This window comes from Dama dama, chromosome 19 (genome assembly GCF_033118175.1).
Source record: "Dama dama isolate Ldn47 chromosome 19, ASM3311817v1, whole genome shotgun sequence".
In the NCBI taxonomy this organism is placed as follows: Eukaryota; Metazoa; Chordata; class Mammalia; order Artiodactyla; family Cervidae; genus Dama; species Dama dama.
The window spans coordinates 86869805-86891575 of NC_083699.1; the positions used below are offsets into that span (position 1 = coordinate 86869805).

Consider the following 21771-nt stretch of genomic DNA (forward strand, 5'->3'; position numbering starts at 1 on the left):
TTTGGCAGGGCTGTGCTAGGCGTGTGCACTGCATAGTCACATATACTCAGTCCCTGGACAGCACGCCTTCTGAGCCCCCGGGGTGGGAAGGGCTGGCCCTTTCTCCTCCTCAGGAGGTCCCAGGCCTACCATGAACCTGATCTGGAGTTGACTTCATGCTCCAGACACTTGGGGCAGGGCGACAATAAAATGACATCACTTCCATTATATGGATCTACGGCACGCACACACACTTACTCTGTCCATCCCAGAAAGTCTTGGTGGTGGGGATGATGGGGGGGCTGGAGTGGGGGTTGGGTATTAAGCTCAGGAGACATTCTGAGACTGAGACTCTTGTGGGGAGGGGTTCAGCACCCTCAGAATCATGGCATGCTAAGGTTAGGCCACAGAATTGTCACATCACAGGGATCTCCCCCCATCCGCCACAAAGGGATGCGGCAGGACTCACCTGCCAGGCCCAGAGCCTGGGTCTGTGAATATAGGCCCTGGCCCGAGGGGCTTCCCTGCTGGGGACAGGGAGCCTTGGGTGGGGCCCAGGAAGGTGAGGGGCACCCCCACTCTGTAGTTGCCCCTGAAAATGGCAGGGTGCCCTTGTTGGCCTTTCAAATGGGCAACAGTTACCTTTGGGTCAGCACCGTCATAATATATGTTAAGTGAGAAAAAGCAGGCTATGAAAAAGCACTGTGACCTCAGTTTCTGTGAAAACTACAGATACTTGTTTCTAGAAGAGCCTGGAAATCAACCTGGTAATGACAGTTATTACCAGGCAGCATTCTCTGATAAAATATTTTTCCTTTCGTTTAGTTGTATTTTCTAATTTTTCTGCAGAGGCTATGATTACTTGTATCATTAAAATAAAGGGGATGGAATTTGCAAGAAGTCAACTCAGGTGGCACCCTGGTGGAGGCCCAGGTTGGGGTTCTATGCTTCCATCAGGAAGGTGAGGATGGAGGGTCACTGCAAAACAGCCCTTCCATGTCTCCCACCCAGGAGCTGGTGGCCAGTGTCCGATCAGTGTCAGGTTGTCCAAGGTGGGTGGGCACCATCGGGCTGGTTCCCCTCCTGGAGGGTGGGCACTGGGTCTCCAGGGTGGGTCTCAGCAAAGCTTCTGTGCTTGGGAGTGGGAGCCTGCCTGGTTCTGGGAGGGTGGCAGGTCTCAAGTCTAACTTCCTCTTCGACCTTCTGTTCCCTAGATCCACTTCCCGGACGTGGAACGGGTTGAATGGGCCAACAAGGTAAGGCCGGGGCGGGCCTGGGGGCGCTGGCCTCACTCCAGGCCTTGTCCTCCCCCTGGGCCTGGCGTGGACCCTGGATGGGGCGGGGGTGTGGGGGGAGCGTGTGTGAACAAGGCAGTCCTGCAGTCCTGGTGGAAGCCTTGTCTGGGAGCCAAAGATGGCCCTTAGTCTCTGGGGTGGTGGCCTTCCACTTTTCCCACCCTCAGGGCTCTTCTCCTCACCAGACAATGACTTTCTTTTCTTAAAAGAAGTTTTTTTCAATTGTGAAATTTTTGTCTTTTAATTGCTAAATTAATGCATGGCCACAGCAGAAAAGTTAGAAGGTACAGAGGGAAATGCAGGCCTCCAATCCCACCAGACTGAGACCAGCATGTCCTGGAGAGAAGAAGGCTGTGATTAGGGATTTGACAGCAGCTGCTGAGTTTCACCTTGTCCCCAGCCACGATCTGGCAGCACTGGCTATGCAACCAGGGCGGGTCCCCTGATGTCTCAGAGCTGCTTCCCGCCTTTGTGCAATGGGAATAATTATGGTCCCTGCCTCGTGGGGTTGTTGTGAGGATTAATGAGGTAATTAAAGTATCACAATGCCTGGCTCATCAAGGCCTCTGAGAGAGATGAGCATTAAGCCCTGAAACTCACCTCCTCCAGTCTCCTCCGATTAGGGTTTGAAAAGAGGGAGCTGCATCTTTAAATTAAAGCGCAAGGGACTTCCCTGGTGGTCCAGTGGTTAACATTTCGCCTTCCAATGCTTGGGGGGCAGGTTTTGATCCCTGGCAGAGAGCTAAGATCCCACAAGCCTTGTGGCCAAAATAACAAAATGTAAGATAGAAGCAATATTGTAACAAATTCAATAAAAGACAAAATGGTCTTCACACACAGACACAAAACTAAAATAAATAAAGGCCCACATCCCAAAGAGAAAGAGGGAGTAGGCTTGTCCCAAAAAGAACACATGGGCTGCTGCTCCTTCACCCCATACCTCCAATGCCATCTGTATCCCTCTCTGATCACCATCGCCTGCCACCGTTCCCCTTTCTCTGCCACCCTCTCTCCCCAGGTCCCACACTTGTTCCCAGTGCCATGAGTCGTCCTGCTGCAGAATTCAACTATAGGCAGCCTTTTCTGATTCTTAGAAAAAAAATCAAATCCATAGGAAACAATTTAAATTTATCTTCTGTGGTTTCTTTCTTTTTTTTAATTCTTAAACCTCTGGCACCTGCTCCTTCTTATTTACACCATGGTGTTGGTTTGGGTAGCATACGTTTTAGCACAGAACTAAAGGGCTTCATCATATTAATTCAGTGAATGACTATTTCATGGTGGGCTGCACAATGGCAGCAAATCTTGGGATCTCACTGTAAGCATGAGAACCATGGCCATAGTTATCCAATGTTTAATGAGCAGACAGATGGACAGGTAGGTTGATGGGATGGGGTGGGTAGACAGGCCGATGGGTGAGCAGTGTAAGGACCACCCCTGGGCAGCTGTGGGTCTGGGACAGGGAGCACAGACCTGAGCACCTAGGGCATCTTCCTGTCCTCGCAGATCATCTCCCAGATCTGGCCCTACCTCAGCATGATCATGGAAAACAAGTTCCGGGAGAAACTGGAGCCCAAGATCCGGGAGAAGAGCGTGCACCTGAGGACCTTCGCCTTCACCAAGCTCTACTTTGGACAGAAGGTTGGTGCTGTCTCGGGAGGGGCAGCAGGCTGTCCCCTGCCCCTGCGGGGGGTCACGCCTGACTCACAGGGTACCCAGCCCCCACCTGCACTTCCTAGTCTCTTGGCCTCAGGATAAACCCCTCAGCCCCTGGTCCCTGCACCACTGTCTCTGCGGGTTCTAGGGAAGCCTGGCTCAGAGACAGGAGAAGTGGGAGGAAATTCCATTCTTTTAAAGCACAATTTTGAAAACACGCCATGTGGTGGAAGCCAACCCGCACAAAAATCTACCAGTCATGCTTGCTAACCTCAGCATTAGCTGGGGAGAGCTCACCTTCATGGAGTGGGATGATCAGTGCTTCACAGCAATAACTAAATCTCTGCTAACTGATTGACACTGGCAGTCTGTGTTATAAATCCATGCTGGCTCTGTGACAGCCCTCAGTGACCCAGGATAAAAGCGTGTGTATTGAACACACCTAACGTCCTGTCCCGACTCTAGGCTGCATTTCCTGGTCCATCCTCCTGCCTCACCCTTCCTGCCCTATAGCTCCTCTCTGATGTCTTATTTCGATCAGGCAGAGCCACCATGAAGTCCATCACCCCGTCAATCAGAGGTGCGGGCCTCTGGTCTGCCCCAGAATAAGCAGGGGTCAGAGGGCAGGCTGGCACGCTGGGAGCTGTCTTCCAGCCCCAGGGTTGTATGCTCAGCTAGCCGCCCGAATGGGGGCAGGTCAGGCTGGCCTTAACCCCGGGGGTTCTGATTCAGGCTCCGCCAGGACTGGCTCGTCTCAGCATCTGTTGGTTATTTGTTCCTTCCCTGCTTCACTCATGTATGACTTACTGAGCCCAGCCACATGCTCTGTAGTCAGAGATGCTGTGGCTGTGCCCCTGCCTTCAGGAAGGACCTGTCCTTCTATGGAGGTGGCTGTATAAGCTGGTAGATGATAGATGCTGACCTGGCAGTGTATACGTGATGATGGAGGAACGCATGGATTCAGGAGTGGAGTGGCATGGGGGCTGTGGGAGTCAGGGAGGACTTCCCAGAGGGGTACACAGCAGGCGAAGAGTTAAGAAGCCCGCAGACTGCTGTGTTTATAGCAGAGCCTGCCTGGCCAGGCTGCCCATCGGGCGGTGACGCCTGTGGGACCATGTGCTGCTGGAAAGCGGTCCCTTGCTGGCAGCAGAAGCAGGCCTAGTGATCTCAGCGAGGTAGCAGTGAGCAGTCCTGAAGTGAGATATTTCCCTGCCCAGGAATTGAACCTGGGTAGCCTCGATGAAAGCCAGACCATCAGGGGATAGAGGCTTGTTGTTGTTCAGTCGCCAAGACATGACTGACTCTTTGTGACCTCACGGGCTACAGTATACCAGCCTTCCCTGTCCTTTAGTATCTTCTGGAGTTTGCGCAAACTCATGTCCATTGAGTCAGTGATGCTATCCAGCAATCTCATCCTCTGCTTCCACGCCCTTCTCCTGCCTTCAATCTTTCCCAGCATCAGGGTCCTTTCCAGTGAGTCAGCTCTTCACATCAGGTGGCCAAAGTATTGGAGTTTCAGCTTCAGAATCAGTCCTTCCAGTGAATATTCAGGAATGATTTCCTTTAGGATGGACTGGCTTGATCTTCTTGCAGTCCAAGGGGACTCTCAAGAGTCTTCTCCAGCACCACAATTTGAGAGCATCATTTTTTCAGCACTCAGCTTTCTTTATGGTCCAACTCTCACATCTATACACAACTACTGAAAAAACTATAGCTTTGACTAGACGGACCTTTGTTGGCAAAGTAATGTCTCTGCTTTTTAATATGCTGTCTAGGTTTGTCATAGTTTTTCTTCCAAGGAGCACGCATCTTTTAATTTTGTGGCTGCAATCACTGCAGTGGTTTTGAAGCCCAAGAAAACAAATTCTGGCACTATTTCTACTTTTCCCCCTTTTATTTGCCATGAAGTGACGGGACTGGATGCCATGATCTTCCGTTTTTGAATCTTGAGTTTTAAACCAGCTTTTTCACTCTCCTATTTCACCCTCATCAAGAGGCTCTTTAGTTCCTCTTCTCTTTCTTCCATTAGAGTGGTATCATCTGCATATCTGAGGTTGTTGAAATTTCTGATATTGCTCCCTGGCTTTTTACCCCGACTGAAAGCAAAAATGTTTCAAGGAGGCAAAAACTTTAATAACAGATACAAAGTTTATTATCAGAGACACAGAGCTTATTATCATAACATGTGTGAGAGCACACAGAAATAGTTTATGTTAAGACAGAAACAACGCAGAAATACACACCCAGAGAGAAAGGGTGTGGGCGTCATCTGTAATGAGGAGGAGCTGCAGGAAAGAGGTGGTTAAATCATTATATAGGGCAGTCCTTCTGGGTCTTTGTTTACCTTTGGCCAATTATCTGGTTTCTTTCCCCACATCTCACCTGTTCTAGAACCCTCCCAAACGTGCAGGCACAACTTTTTGCTAAGAGTGGATTCCGCTGCAGAGGCCAGTGGGAGCATGTTCACACATTATGGGGTGGCTCCCCTCCCTTTTTAACCCCCAAGGAGCCTTCCTGCGCATGTGCACAGACAGGGAAGTTTTCCTTGACCTCAGGGGCAATCATCTTATCTCTTTACTTCAGAGTCAACTCTTGCCACTAACTGTCCTTGGAGTGTCTAGGGGAAACAGCTTCAGTTTTACTCCTCTTGACGAACACCGGCTGTCCTGCCCTGGGTCCCCTCTGCCTCCTACTTCACTAGGAGTGGCTGGTCCTGAAGGGTGATTTTCACCCTCTCATGAGCACCTGGTGGGGGCCCTGCAGACTGACCAGATGCCCTGGCCCTGCAGGGGAAATGCCTGGTCCTGGCATTCAGAGTCTTTTGTGTCCTGGCTCCTCCCACCCCTCCTAACTCTCCCATCCCTCTCCCCTGCACACCTCTCCACTGGGGGGCATCACAGAGGACTCCGACCTTCCTGCGCTTAGCCAGGCCCAGTGCACCCGGTCCACCTACTCCCTTCATGCCCAAGAGTGTTTCCTGCTTCCTTTGATTCCTGTGTCCATGTCCAACCCTTCTCACTGCTGTTATGACCCTGGGCCAGTGATTTAACCTCTCTGGGTTCCAGTTTCCTCATCTGTAAGAGGAAAGGACCCATTTCTGAGGGCGGTTGTAAAGCGTGATTAACAGGCCTGGCATCAGGGCCACTGTGCGTGGCCAGGTGAGTGGTGCTCCACATGGGGCACCTGACCAGCCTGGTGCCCCACACCTCACCATGAGCCCTGGGCTGGGACCGCCCTGCCTGACAGAGCAGACTGTAAGCAGTGGCTACCCCCGCTCTCTGTGGTGGAGCCTTCAACTGGGCAGCCTGCTCCAGGGGCAGTCTCCAGAGATGGGGCTCTTGGGGCTGGTTGGGCTCTCACAGGTGCCTGCAGGCCAGCCCCAGCCTGGGAGCAGACTCCAGGCTGGGGCAAGTCAGTGACAGGCCCTTCCTCCCCACCAGGCTTCTGCAGGCTTCTCTGGGTCTTTAGCCAAGTGCTCTGCCACCTGAAGCTTCTACAATTTGGTGGGCCCTCTTAAAGAAAAGGAATGTTAAACTTAAAATGTAAAACCAAGACAAAAATAAATGTTCAATATGAGAATGTATAAGAAAATAAATTATAACAACTTACCCTTTTTATTTTATTTTTTAAATTTTTTTTCATTTATTTTTATTAGTTGGAGGCTAATTACTTCACAACATTGCAGTGGGTTTTGTCATACATTGACATGAATCAGCCATGGATTTACATGTATTCCCCATCCCGATCCCCCCTCCCACCTCCCTCTCCACCTGATTCCTCTGGGTCTTCCCAGTGCACCAGGCCCGAGCACTTGTCTCATGCATCCCACCTGGGCTGGTGATCTGTTTCACCATAGATAATATACATGCTGTTCTTTTGAAACATCCCACCCTCACCTTCTCCCACAGAGTTCAAAAGTCTGTTCTGTACTTCTGTGTCTCTTTTTCTGTTTTGCATGTAGGGTTATCATTACCTTCTTTCTAAATTCCATATATATGTGTTAGTATGCTATAATGTTCTTTATCTTTCTGGCTTACTTCACTCTGTATAATGGGCTCCAGTTTCATCCATCTCATTAGAACTGATTCAAATGAATTCTTTTTAACGGCTGAGTAATATTCCATGGTGTATATGTACCACAGCTTCCTTATCCATTCGTCTGCTGATGGGCATCTAGGTTGCTTCCATGTAAGTTACCCTTTTTAAAAAGCTGACATATCACACATACCACAAACTCTGAAAAAACATACATAATAATTTTAATGAACCGCTCATCATATCCCTGTAATACTTTTCCCCTACATTGTTGGCTCTGTATTCTTTGGTAGCCTTTTCATGTGACAACACGTTTGTAAATATCATTTTGCATGGAGAGAGTAGAAGGATAATAGTGTGGTTGATTGAACTGTTTCTCCATTATGAAAACTTTGCTTGTTTGGAGAGGGAGGTATTAGGATGCCACAGATGGGCAGGGTCTACAGGATGGGTTTCTGTTTGTGCTCATCCCTGGAGTGCAGTGGTCACGTGGGTTGTTGTGGTTGAAACCCATGGGCAGGGCTGGCAACCCCTTGCTGCCCCCTACCCCATGCAAGACCCCTGCTGACCAGCTTACTCCCTGCCATCACCACCACCACACCACCACCCACCCCCGACATCTCTTCCAGTGCCCCAGGGTCAACGGCATCAAGGCGCACACAGACCAGCGCAACCGCAGACAGGTGGTCCTGGACTTGCAGATCTGGTGAGCCCTTGTGCCCCGGGGGGCCTGGTATGGGGGATGGGGGAGCACTGTGGGAACAGCCAGGTTGAAGATGGAGTTGCAGATAAACATTCATGTGGAGTGTGAAAGCCTCTCATGGCAATATGCCCCTTCTTCCAGCCGGGCTGGACCAAGGGGTCCTTGCTGGGATGGGGAGGATGGTCCCAGAGGGGCCACTAGGCCTGGCTCCTCTCTCAGACCAGGCACCAGGCATGCTTTGGGTACCAAGGCCCAGGCAGCAGAGCTTTCTTGGAGGCCAGAGCCCAGTCACCTGGAGGGTCAGATCAGCTGTCTCACAGAGGATGTAGCAAGAGAGAGCAAGTGTGACAGGGAAATGTGGGGACTTGTGGTGTGGCCCAGGGAGCTCGGAGCACAGGCTGTGAGAGGCCAGCGGGAGAACTGGGCACTGTGGCACCTCAGAAAAACTAAAGGATGCAGAGACATGTCAGCGACTTGTTTAGTGGATCAGGCAAGGACATCTATTTTGAATGAAGCTGATAATAAACTTGAGTCAGAGAGAATGGAGGTTCAACCCAGGAAGTCTTCCTGGAGGTGGTGGGATTTGAACTGCACTTAAAGGATCAAGGATCAGCTCCCGAGGTTCCACAGTGTTGCCTGTTCCTTTCCAGTGCCACATATATCCTGTCCTTAGCCCAGAGACTGGTGCTGGGAACGCACTGGGAAGACAGGAAGCAACTCTGGGAATATCCATCCCCATGTGTGGCCTGGTCTCAAGTGTGTTAAGATTCTGTTGGCAGTTGGGCCCTTACTGCCCCAAGACTGCCACAGGCTGCTTGTGTGATTAGTTGGGGCGCTGGTCAAAGTCATCTAGCCCACCCACCCAGCTCTCCAGTCAGCTCAGGGAGCCCCTGGGATCCCCGGGCTCACCCTACTCTTCCAGGGGACACAGCACTTCTGTGATGACTGGCTCCTCGGCCTGCACCCTGCAGATACTGGATAGCTGCCCTCTCTCTCCGCTTCTCCTTCAGTCCTTGACTACCTTCAAGGGCACCCATTGTGGGCTTCCTGTGACCATCACGTGGCAGGAACGCCAGCTGGACTCAGTCTTCTGAGATCTTACTACTTGCTCACCTCATTAACCCCAGCAACAACCTGTATGAGTGGCTGGAGGGAGGCAACGGGGCTGCTCTGCCATCTTCAGGCAGAGACCTGGGCAGAGATGGGGTGGAAGCACAGTAGGGTATGCACCCCAAACCTCCTCTTTGGCATCCATGGGGTGTCATGGGATGAGGTGGTACGCAGAATTGCTGCCCTTGAGGGCAGAGGCGGGGATGCGCATGAGACCCTGGGTGTGGCGTCCCTGGGCACTGTCTCTAGGAGTCTGGGCAATGTCTGCACAGAGCTGAGAAAGGCCGAGGCTGTCAGGGAGTCCACATCCAGGTGATGCAGGACTCAGGCTTGTGCTGGGCTGCTCTGGGCAGGTTTCTTGACTTCTCTGAGTCATGGACCTACCCTTCCCCTCCACTTTCCTCCTTCTTCCCCACTTCCAGCTACATCGGGGACTGTGAGATCAGTGTGGAGCTGCAGAAGATACAGGCTGGTGTGAATGGCATCCAGGTGGGTGGAGGCTGGTGTGACTACCTCCAGGGTTGGGGTCAGGGCACGGGGAGTGGGGTGAGACCGGAGGAGGCTGCAGGGGGGGCGATGACGCCAGGCACAGAGGCTGATACCAATCAAGGGACTCCAGGCCTGAGATCACAGACCAGGAATTGGTGGCTGGGCTTCATTGCCCTGCTGCTCAGGACTGCCCCATCCTGCCTCTGTTGGTGGAATACCCCTGCCAGAGAGGCTTCGATGACCCCAGGAAGTGAGAGGCTCTATACGGATACTGAGCGGGTGCTGAGAAACCCAGGTAGATGGAGGAGGCAGAGCTAATGGCAGGAGTGGAGGAGCTGAGCTGGAGAGCATGCCTGGGCCCCGGCTGTGGGCGAGGCTGAAGCCCCCCAGAAAGCACAGCAGTGGAGGGCAGCCAGGACCCTTGGTGGCCAGCAAAGGGGTAGCCACTGCGTGCAGGCTCCTCTTCCCTGAGTGTGGTCCCTGCAGTGGTGGCAGGTGGCCCTGACATTTGGGGGTGGCCTGGGCACGAATGAGCCAGCAGCAGCCTCGCTCAGTGCAACAGATATGAGGAGAAGGGTGGCTGAGGTCCCTCCTTGCCATCTAGCTGCAGGGCACACTGCGGATCATCCTGGAGCCCCTACTGGTGGACAAGCCCTTTGTGGGAGCCGTGACTATGTTCTTCCTTCAAAAGCCGGTGAGTCCCCAGGACGAGGCGGGCCTGCTGCTCCCTGTGAACTGGCGCTCACCCCCGTGGCCCAGGCACTGGGTTTGACCCCAGGAACCAGTGTGCCGAAGCCCACCTAGACCCACCATCTCATATGCTCCCTGGGAGCCCTGAGGCGCTCCACCCTGCTGTCCCCAAGACCAGGAAGAAGACCAGCTAGATGAGAAGTGGCCAGCCGAGGTCACACAGCTGCCTAGGGTGGAGCGGAGGCTCTCTGGTGCCAGGCTGGCCTGGCCGTGCGCTTGGGCTGCTCCTGTGGTCCCGGCAGGAAGCAGCCCACCTGACAGCCCTGGTCCTGAGCAGGACGGGACGTGCCTCACCCACCCAGCACCCTGCAGAGGGTGCCCCCACCCCCACAGGCTGAATTCCCCATGGGGGTGGGGCGTGAGGGTGCTCAGCCTGGGCTCCTGGCTCCTTCCAGCCTAACTGCCCCCTTCTGCCCCTGCAGCACCTGCAGATCAACTGGACAGGCCTGACCAACCTGCTGGATGCACCGGGAATCAAGTAAGGGCCTGTGTGGACCGCTAGGCAGAGCTGAGGTGGGCCCCACCCCTGGGCTGTGTGGTCAGTGACAGGAGCTGCCCCACGGCTGAACCCCCCCGCTCTCTACACCAGGAGGGGCGTGGGACCTGCCCCTCCAGAGGGTCAGGGTTGGTGTGTTTGGAGTGACACCATGAGGTGAGATGCCCCAGAGGAGGCCGTGTGGGCTGATGAGGGGTGAGCACAGGCTCTGGAAGCAGGCCAGACTCCTGGCCCCCATTAGTCACTGTGCACCTTCAACAAGTTCTTCACCTCTCTGGGCTCTTTCTCAGTAACTGGGAGCCTAGTTCCTCTGTCTTGAGTTCCCTGGGAGAACACTCAGGTGTGTGTGGTACTGGCACAGTGGGTGTGGACATACACAAGTGTCCTCCTTGTTCTTATTAACTCCTCCCTGACCCACGTGTGTGTGAGAAGCCCACATGGCTCCTGCCCATGGTGACTGCGTCACAGACACCAGTGTGGGAGGGGGCGGGCCGCTGTCATAGCAGAAGCCAGCAAGGAGGAGCTGGTCTGAGCAGCCTGCCTTCCTGGGGCCCAAGAGGAGCAGAGAAGGGCTCCAGCCCTGGGTGGACACACCTCCCATGAGGGAGGGACAGTGGACTAGCCAGGGTGCCCCCTAGCTGGCTCGCCTGCTGGTAGGACCACTTGCTCACTCACTGGGGCCATCCCCCAGTGATTTCTGCCCCCTGGGCACAGAGAATCCAGTCATGCATTCTTTTGTCCAGAAGATACTTCTTGAGCACCTACTGTGTGCCAGCCCTGTTGTAGGCACTGCCCTGTCTCCTTGTACTGGCGAGATGGAATCAGGCAACAAAGAGAATTTCAAGGTGATGTCAGGGGGTAGAAGCGCTACCGTTGTGAACATGTACCTGGCATTTCCTGGACATGGGGTACGGTTCTCAGCACTTCACATGTATTTACTCATCCTTGCAACAGGAGGTAGAGATGAGGAAACTGAGATCCCCATTTTAGAGCTGAGGAAACTGAGGTCGAGATCAGTGACTTTCCAAGGTCACACAGCTTGTGGTTGGTGGAGCCGAGATTCTAACCCAGCATCCAGGTCCTTGCTTTTGGTTACCATGATGTGATGCTTCAGAGAGGAACAGAGCAGGATCGGGGTGGGGGACTGTCAAAATGTACACCCTACATCCTCCCCTGATCCCCCATCCAGACAGGTTGGGGTCAGGGCTGCTCGCTGCTGGGACGGACCCACCTGTCCCCAAGCTCTGCTCCTCATTCCAGGTCCAGGGAAGGGCGGAGGGCCAGGCAGCCTGGGGGAGGTGCTGCCACCCTCCACAGCTGGTCGTGCCCACTCTCCCCAGTGAGATGACAGACAGCCTGCTGGAGGACCTCATTGCTGCCCACCTGGTGCTACCCAACCGTGTGACTGTGCCCGTGAAGAAGGGGCTGGACGTAACCAACCTGCGCTTCCCTCTGCCCTGTGTGAGTACCCCCGCTGGCTGCAGAGCACCGGGCCCAGAGCTGATGGACAGACGGGCCAGGCAGAGGGGTATATCCTCAGATGGTAATGCTTATTTCTGCCCTGTGAGGGCCTGGCATCCCATTTTATGGGGCCAAGACCGAGTCTCAGGAAGGTTGAATGACTTGCCCAAAGCTACCTGTCTTGGAAGGGAAAAGCCCAGGGAGCATTTCTTCCTGGACCTTGGTCCCCCTCAGGGCTTGTGCTGGGGTCTGTGGGCAGCCTCATTCACACCCAGAAAACTCCAGAGCCTGCCACCTTCCCTTCAGGGACAGGAGGCTCCCACTCCATCATTTAGTGATACATAGGACCGTCGCATCTGCTGGGAAGGAGCCAGGACATAGGGCTTCCTTGGGTGCCCACCGCCCTTGCCCCTGCCCATCCTGGGCCCAGCTCAGGAGGCCCCCAGGGACAGCCACGCGGCCTCCTTGCAGAAGGTGCCCTGGCAGTGGGGCAGGGAGTCAGGGCCTCAGGGGAAGGGGAAGTGCCTGTTTCTACCATCAGTGCCAGGTGGGAAGCATCAGCCCCTTCAGGTCATGCAGGGGGACGTGTGGTCCTTACCCCACCCTGCAGGTTTAGCAGCCTCAGCATAACAACACAGCACCGTCGCCTACATCAAAACTACTGTAAACATTCTGTCCTTAGGGCACCTCCCACTGGACATGTACATCAAGTTGCTACAATCTAAACTCACTTGGTTCCTCTCTGTGTTTGTGACAACTGGCCGTGAATGTTTCCATTGATTTGTTTCCTTCCGTTCTCTATTTCTAGAGGTGTTTTTTTTTTTAATCTCAACACCCTTTTTCCATTGATTTGTTTCCTTCCGTTCTCTATTTCTAGAGGTGTTTTTTTTTTTTTAAATCTCAACACCCTTTTACAATCATGTGAAATATCTGCACTCTTCTAAAGTCCAGTATGAAAAACTATTTTCAGGAGCTTGGCTTCTACCACCTAGTTCTTGCTTACCCTATAAGTAAAGGTTTATCCTTCTATTACTTTCCATTATTTGTTTTCTAATATGAGCATATCCATGTATATGGTTATGTGTGTGTACCTGACTTCAGGCATAGTCTCCCTTTCTAGGATGGGTGGCAGCAGGCTACAGCTCTCTTCACCTTGCTGTTGCCACACACGTGTCGTGATGGTCACCCCATGACATTGTGGTACACCGTACTCCGCCATGTGAATGTACTGTATGTATTCAACCGGTCTCTACTGACAGATAGCTCAATTGTGTCTGGCCTTCTGTGATTTCAAACAGTGCTGTCATGAGGAGCCTTGTACATGTCTTTTCATATTTTTGCCAGTAGGTCCTTAGGATAAATTTCTGGAAATGGGATTGCTAAGTTAAAGGGCAAATGCATATGTTCAGTTCAGTTCAGTCGCTCACTTGTGTCCGACTCTTTGCAACCCCATGAACTGCAGCACGCCTGGCCTCCCTGTCTGTCACCAACTCCCGGAGTCCACCCAAACCCGTGTCCATTGTGTCAGTGATGCCATCCAACCATCTCAACCTCTGTCATCCCCTTCTCCTCCTGCCCTCAATCTTTCCCAGAATCAGGGTCTTTTCAAATGAGTCAACTTTTCGCATGAGGTGGCCAAAGTATTGGAGTTTCAGCTTCAACATTAGTCCCTCCAATGAACTCTCAGGACTGATCTCCCTTAGGATGGACTGGTTGGATCTCCTTGCAGTCCAAGGGACTCTCAAGAGTCTCCTCCAACACCACACTTCAAAAGCATCAATTCTTCAGTGCTTATTCTTTATAGTCCACTCTCACATCCATACATGACCACTGGGAAAACCGTAGCCTTGACTAGACAGACCTTTGTTGACAAAGTAATGTCTCTGCTTTTTAATATGCTGTCTAGGTTGGTCATAACTTTCCTTCCAAGGAGTAAGTGTCTTTTAATTTTATGGCTGCAGTCACCATCCGCAGTGATTTTGGAGACCAGAAAAATAAAATCAGCCACTGTTTCCACTGTTTCCCCATCTATTTGCCATGAAGTGATGGGACCAGATGCCATGATCTTAGTTTTCTGAATGTTGAGCTTTAAGCCAACTTTTTCACTCTCCTCTTTCACTTTCAAGAGGCTCTTTAGTTCCTCTTCACTTTCTGCCATAAGGGTGGTGTCATCTGCATATCTGAGGCTATTGATATTTCTCCTGGCAATCTTGATTCCAGCTTGTGCTTCATCCAGCCCAGCGTCTCTCATGATGTACTCTGCGTATAAGTTAAATAAGCAGGGTGACAATATATAGCCTTGGCATACTCCTTTTCTTATTTGGAACCAGTCTGTTGTTCCATGTCCAGTTCTAACTGTTGCTTCCTGACCTGCATACAGGTTTCTCAAGAGGCAGGTCAGGTGGTCTGATATGCCCATCTCTTTCAGAATTTTCCATAGTTTATTGTGATCCACACAGTCAAAGGCTTTGGCATAGTCAATAAAGCAGAAATAGATGTTTTTTTGGAACTCTCTTGCTTTTTTGATGATCCAGTGGATGTTGGCAATTTGATCTCTGGTTCCTCTGCATTTTCTAAAACGAGCTTGAACATCTGGAAGTTCACAGTTCACGTATTGCTGGAGCCTGGCTTGGAGAATTTTGAGCATTACTTTACTAGCATGTGAGATGAGTGCAATTGTGCAGTAGTTTGAGCATTCTTTGGGATTGCCTTTCTTTGGAATTGGAATGAAAACGGACCTTTTCCAGTCCTGTGGCCACTGCTGAGTTTTCCAAATTTGCTGGCGTATTGCATGCAGCATTTTCACAGCATCATCTTTTAGAATTTGAAATAGCTCAATGGGAATTCCATCACCTCCACTAGCTTTGTTCATAGTGATCCTTTCTAAGGCCCACCTGACTTCACATTCCAGGATGTCTGGCTCTAGATGAGTGTGAGTAATCACACCTTGGTGATTATCTGGGCCGTGAAGATATTTTTTGTACAGTTCTTCTGTGTATTCTTGCCACCTCTTCTTAATATCTCCTGCTTCTGTTAGTTCCATACCATTTCTGGCCTTTACTGAGCCTATTTTTGCATAATATGTTCCCTTGGTATCTCTCATTTTCTTGAAGAGATCTCTAGTCTTTCCCATCCTATTGTTTTCCTCTATTTCTTTGCATTGATGGCTGAGGAAGGCTTTCTTATCTCTCCTTGCTATTCTTTGGAACTCTGCATTCAAATGGGTATATCTTTCCTTTTCTCCTTTGCCTTTCACCTCTCTTCTCTTCACAGCTATTTGTAAGGACTCCTCAGACAGCCATTTGGCTTTTTTGCATTTCTTTTTCTTGGGGATGGTCTTGCTTCCTGTCTCCTGTACAATGTCACGAACCTCCATCCATAGTTCATCAGGCACTCTGTCTATCAGATCTAGTCCCTTAAATCTATTTCTCACTTCCACTGTATAGTCATAAGGGATTTAATTTAGGTCATACCTGAATGGTTTAGTGATTTTTCCCACTTTCTTCAATTTAAGTCTGAATTTGGCAATAAGGAGTTCATGATCTGAGCCACAGTCAGCTCCCAGTCTTGTTTTTGTTGACTGTATAGAGCTTCTCCATCTTTAGCTGCAAAGGCTGTAATCAATCTGATTTCGGTGTTGACCATCTGGTGATGTCCATATGTAGAGTCTTCTCTTGTGTTGTTGGAAGAGAGTGTTTGCTACGACCAGTGTGTTCTTTTGGCAGAACTCTGTTAGCCTTTGCCCTGCTTCATTCTGTACTCAAGGCCAAATTTGCCTGTTACTCCAGGTGTTTCTTGACTTCCTACTTTTGCATTCCAGTCCCATATAATGAAAAGGACATATTTTTTGGGTGTTAGTTCTAGAAGGTCTTGTAGGTCTTCATAGAACTCTTCAACTTCAGCTTCTTCAGTGTTAACTGGTCGGGGCATATACTTGGATTACCGTGATATTGAAAGGTTTGCCTTGGAAACAGAGATCATTCTGTCATTTTTGAGATTGCATCCAAGTACTGCATTTCAGACTCTTGTTGACTATGATGGCTACTCCATTTCTTCTAAGGGATTCCTGCCCACAGTAGTAGATATAATGGTCATCTGAGTTAAATTCACCCATTCCAGTCCCTCTTATTTCACTGATTTCTAGAATGTTGATGTTCACTCTTGCCATCTCCTGTTTGACCACTTCCAATTTGCTTTGATTCACGGACCTAACATTCCAGGTTCCTATGCAATATTGCTCTTTATAGCATCGGACCTTGCTTCTATCACCAGTCCCATCCACAACTGGGTGTTGTTTTTGCTTTGGTTCCATCCCTTCATTCTTTCTGGAGTTATTTCTCCACTGATCTCCAGTAGCATATTGGGCACCTACTGACCTGGGAAGTTCATCTTTCAGTGTCCTATCTTTTTGCCTTTTCATACTGTTCATGGGGTTCTCGAGGCAAGAATACTGAAGTGATTTACCATTCACTTCTCCAGGGGACCACCTTCTGTCAGACCTTCTGTCAGACGGGTCCACCATGACCCGTCCGTCTTGGGTGGCCCCACACAGCATGGCTTAGTTTCATTGAGTTAGACAAGTCTGTGGTCCTGTGATCAGATTGGCTGGTTGTCTGTGATTGTGGTTTCAGTCTGTCTGCCTTCTGACGCCTTCTGTCAGTGCCTACTGTCTTATTTATTTACTGATATTTAAAAAAAATAGTGCTAGACAGGAGCCCTCCTGGTCCCCTTAAGTGTTTCTCCTAATTCTTGTGCTCTGTTCTGGCTTAAGATGTAGCCCAGAGTGTTGGGAATGAGGCAACTCAGTGCTGGGGCCTTGATGAGCCCAGGGACCTACTGTGAGCATCATGCAGTGCCCACAGAGGCGTATACATCTGGGTATTGGGAAGAAATGACACTGGATCTCAGTCTGCATGTGGGTTAGAGACAGGGATGGAACACGGGAGGAAACTGGCTCAGGCAGCGTGGGGCGGTTGGCACAGGGGGAGGATATGGCTGCAGCCAATACCCAGTTCACAGGGTAGGAAGGGAGGTCAGGAGGGCAGGAATGTGTGTGGGCATCCTGATGCAGTGGACTGAGCCCTGGGTCCTGCCAGCACTCGCTCCATGGCCCTGTGGCTTCTGTCTGCAGACGTGGAGAGGGTGAGATGGGGCTGCTGTGATAGCTGATGGCTTTGGCTCTGAAGTTGGGGACTTTGAGGTTCCTAGAAATAGCTGTGAGCCTCAGATTGGGGCATTTTGCAGGGAGTGATCAGAGTCCACTTGCTGGAGGCTGAAAAGCTGGCCCAGAAGGACAGCTTCCTGGGAATTCGAGGCAAGTCAGACCCCTACGCCAAGGTGAGCATCGGCCTGCAGCAGTTCCGGAGCAGGACCATCTATAAGAACCTGTACCCAACCTGGAATGAGGTGTTTGAGGTGAGGGGCTCCTTACAGGCTCCCAGCTACTCTCCAGAGCTCCACTCCGGGCAGTGCTCGCCCAAACAAGATGGGGTTCTGCCTTCATGGTCTTCACATACCCATGGGGCAGAACTGTACCACAGGCATGGCCTTGGGGACAGGCAGACCTACTTCCCAGATCCACTAGGCTTCCAGAGGTGGCCGCTTCTGGTGGAGGACTAGTTTATTGACTGATTCCTTCCTCTTCTCCTGACCAGAGGCAGCGTCATTGGAAGTTTCCCATTCACAGAACCTCAGGGGCAGTCCTGCCCCAACCCTCTCAGCCTTCCCTGCCCCAGAACCAGATGCCAGTAGCCTTAAGTTCTCCCTTAAGTTCAACCACAGTACCTGTTGTGGGTAGGGCAGGCCCACAGCCAGGTTGAGGGTCACAGTTTGGAAGCTGCAAGCCCCCGGCAGAAAACAGAGCAGCCAACCGTCCAGGCCCCCAACCTGCCACAGTCTTAGACAAGCTGCCTCTGAGTCTCTGCATCCCACAGGAGAGGGCATCACTCCCTACTTCCAGTAAGGTTCTCCAGGAACCTGCCCAGGGCTCTGAGCTGCCAGGAGACAGGGCTGGAACTTGGCTCCCCTGAGGTCATGCTTGATGTCTGTTTCATCAGCTATTGGGGCCTGCAGGTCAAGTCACCTCTCTTTCCTCCCAGTTCATAGTGTATGAAGTCCCTGGGCAGGACCTGGAAGTGGACCTGTATGATGAGGATCCTGACAAGGACGACTTCTTGGGCAGGTGAGGAGGGCCAAGCTGGACCTGGGGGTGCAGGGCTTTAGCCCTTGGGGTCACAGGTACTTCCACTCCCACCACTCAGGGACCGGCAGCTCCCACCACACTCTGACATAGTGACTGTGCCAGGCAGCTAGTACTGCCATTCCATACCACTGCCATGGACCTCCTCCCCAGATGTCCCCTGGGTGTCCAGCCCTGAGTCCTAGCCCTCTGGAGGCATGAAGGGGGTCCTGAAGTTTGTGCATCACTGGCTCTGCTTTCTGTGCTCTTCATAATGCACCCAGAGTCCCATCTGGAGCAGTGGGCAGGGCCAAGGCTGGTATGCATAGCCTGGCCCCAGCACCCAAGAAACATGTGCTCACTCTGTGGTGGAACAGAGCCTCTGTGCTCTGAGGATTGAAAGGACTAGGGTGGGGCTATCAGAACCCCAAAATTACACTGGTCCAGCCATCCTAATTCCAGGAATCTCCTATAAAAAGCATTAAACCTCAATCATTTATTGCAGACCTATCCGTGGTGGCAAAACAAAAAACCTGGAAGCATGACCAGACTCAGAGGACATTGGTTGAATATTTCAATAAATTTATCATTGCTAAACTATAGAATACCCTACAGCTTTTAAAAATGATGAGTAGGATCTATGTATGTTGACCATGAGGATATTCAGTATAGCTAAGGAAGTGGGGGAAATAGTCGAAACATTTTTCCAGGGAGGATGTGTGTGTGTTCACATGTGCTGGTGTGGAAGTGACACCACTGCTCATCTCAGAGGCTGGGATTAGGAGGCAGCAGAACAGTTTTACCCAAATCTTCATACTCCTAAATTGTTTAGCTTGTTTCCATGTATATGTGACTTTAAAATGTAGAAACAAAATGGGACAGGCACAATCTAACAGGCTAAGAAATAGCTTACCACCAGATGTGACTTACCATTTTAAAATTTCCATCTTAAAGGAGCTGTGACATTTGTAATGTTACAGATTAGAAGTGTGTCTGTGGTTCATATTTTATGTAACTGATTTCAAGTGTGTTTTGAGGTCCAGCACATTTCTAATAGTTAACATGGAATTATTCCCCCCTATCAGGACCTCCCAGCTGGGGGGTAGGTGGGAGGCACACGGTGAATGTGTTACCTTCTTTCACACTCATGCCAACTATACTTAGCCCCTGGAGGGCATCTGACGCAGTTTTGGTAATGGAAGGGCCTGTTGGGTTATTAGTGACCGCGGGAGGTGGTGCCGCTGGCATTTAGAGGACACAGGACAGAGAAGCTAAATTCCTGCAATGCATGGGCAGTTTTGCACAATGAAGACTCATCCCAGTCAAAATGCCAGGCGCACCCTCATTGAGCATCCAGAGTCAGTGTGTCCAGCAGCATCTGCTTATTCCCCTCTGGGGATCAGAGCTGCTTGTCTGCTTGGGCAGCATGCCTAACGGGAGCAGCCCCAATAGCTAGACAGTTCTTCCTTAGGCTGAGCTCAAAGTGGTCTTCCATTCATTCTTGTGATGAATAAGGTCCTGTTGTGAGGGTCCCACTCAGATACTTGAAAACGTTTCAGAGTGGGCCTCCGTGCCTGCTGCTGCCCCTGGGCTGAACTGACCTTCACTCCCTGTGTATTCCAGCCTGCAGATCTGCCTCGGGGATGTCATGACCAACAGAGTGGTGGATGAGGTACAGTTGGCACCTGCAACCCCCTCCTTGTGGACAGCATTGCTTCCGCCCCGAACTGTAGTACTGGCCTTTCATAACCACCTCTCCTAGCCCAGAGCCCACCCTGTCTGCTCTGGTTCACCTCTCCCCTGAAGCCCCTATCAGGGCCTTACGGGGTCTCACTGGCCCTGTCCCCAAGCTCCCTCCCTGTCCCCCTGCAGTGGTTTGCGCTGAACAACACAACGAGCGGGCGGCTGCACCTGCGGCTGGAATGGCTTTCACTGATCACAGAGCCGGACGCTGTGACTGAGGTGACTGCAGGGTGTCAGGCTTCTGGGCAAAAGGTGGAGGAGGGCACTGTGAGTGGTGTGTGGGCAGGAGGGAGGAGGAGGGAGCTGAAGCCACAGATCTTGCTCAGGGTCCTCCGGCCAGCCCCACCTTCTGGAGAGCATGTCCCTCAGCCCTCATCTCCACAAAGGGTGGATGGGATCCTTAAAATTGGTTAGTGCCTGTCAGCCCAGTTCATAGGGAAGTCCACCAGTTCTGACTCGAGTCTGTCATGCTGTAGTTGTATTTTCAACCTCAACAAAGAGCTAGATTGTAAGGGGAGGTATGGCCAGGCTGGAGCCATGAAGAGGGCTCTCCTAAACTGGTCTGTGTCTCCTGCTTGTAGTGAGGGTCTGTGTCTGCTTGTAGGACCATGGGAGCTTTTCCACTGCCATCCTTGTGGTCTTCTTGGAGAGCGCCTGCAACCTGCCGGTGAGTGGTGACATGACCAGAGTGTCACACATACCCTGCCTTGTGCCCGTCACTTTCAAATGTCCATATGTTGCTCATTCACCCTACTCTTCTCATGCTGCAGAGAAGCCCTTTTGAGTACCTAAATGGTGAATATCAAGCCAAAAAGCTGTCCAGATTTGCCAGGGTAAGTGTGTGTGTGAAAGGAAGCGACAGCTCCTTTTCCCGAGTAACCACAGCTTGCAGTCTGCTGTGTACACAGCCTGGGGATGATGACTCAGTGGGGATCACTGAGTCTGCAGTGAGCCGGGCACTGGGCTCCTCCCACATCCGTTATGCCTGAATCCCATGGTGGCTGTGTGTCCATTTTTATTGCCATTTAAAAATAGGACCCAGGAAGCTAAGTGCCTGGGTCACACAGCTCAGGTGAAGCCAGAGCTCAGCTCCACCCTGTCTTGTCTCCACAGCTCTAGGGAACAAGCACCTGTGTCCAGTCACGCCTCCTGTCTTTAAATTGGAAGCTCCCCACAGGGTCAGCCCAGCCCAGGTGCTGGCGCAGTGATGACAGCCCAGGCCCCTGGGAATACCAGAGAGGGCTTCTCTCAAAGGGAAGCAGGTTGGGTGGTCTCAGGTCCCACCGATGCTCCTGAGGGTTGAGAGGCGGGGTCTCAAGTTGGCACTGTGGGTGCTATCTCTATTTTGTGGATTTGTCCCCTCACAGAATAAAGTCAGCAGAGACCCTTCTTCCTACGTCAGGCTCTCTGTAGGCAAGACAACACACCTGAGCAAGGTAAGATAGCTTGGTGTGCAGCCAAAGACTAAGGAAATGGGGACCCCAACACTTCAGGGAGAGAAGCAAAAGTGAAGGGAATTAGCTTACACTGGAGTAGGTGCCAGTGCACATTATAGGTGCTTTATATCACTGTGTCTTCAAAATAACCTCACAAAAAGAGTTCTACAGTTCAAGAATCTGGGGACCAGAAATCAGTGACTCAAAGAGCTAGAAAGCAGAACCAGGGTTCAAGCTTAGGCATGGCTCTTAGCCTATGTGCTTTCCATCACCCCAGCAGCAGAAGTCCCCTTGCCCTCCCCCCACCTTACCTCCCTGGGGAAGTGAGTTCTAGTGCTGGTAGGATTTCAGCCCCTGTGAGAGTTTCTGGCACACTCTCCTCGCCTTCAAGTCTGGCTGCCCTGCCCTGGTGCCTCCCACAAGCTGCAGCGTGTGTGGGT

The 21771-nt window shown here is 51.5% G+C and overlaps 1 protein-coding gene across 2 annotated transcripts in view; it reads left to right on the plus strand.

Annotated features, from left to right (window-relative positions):
- Window positions 1–21771, plus strand: part of ESYT3 (extended synaptotagmin 3) — an 88135-nt gene that overhangs the window by 19784 nt on the left and 46580 nt on the right. For both annotated transcript variants that reach the window (XM_061167687.1, XM_061167686.1), the window contains exons 2-15: window positions 1194–1235; window positions 2781–2915; window positions 7595–7671; window positions 9201–9267; window positions 9872–9961; window positions 10440–10495; window positions 11854–11974; window positions 17219–17389; window positions 18073–18155; window positions 19776–19824; window positions 20025–20114; window positions 20500–20562; window positions 20666–20728; window positions 21263–21331. In XM_061167687.1, coding sequence (XP_061023670.1) covers window positions 1194–1235; window positions 2781–2915; window positions 7595–7671; window positions 9201–9267; window positions 9872–9961; window positions 10440–10495; window positions 11854–11974; window positions 17219–17389; window positions 18073–18155; window positions 19776–19824; window positions 20025–20114; window positions 20500–20562; window positions 20666–20728; window positions 21263–21331 — 1176 coding nt within the window. The remainder of the gene's footprint in view (window positions 1–1193; window positions 1236–2780; window positions 2916–7594; window positions 7672–9200; window positions 9268–9871; window positions 9962–10439; window positions 10496–11853; window positions 11975–17218; window positions 17390–18072; window positions 18156–19775; window positions 19825–20024; window positions 20115–20499; window positions 20563–20665; window positions 20729–21262; window positions 21332–21771) is intronic.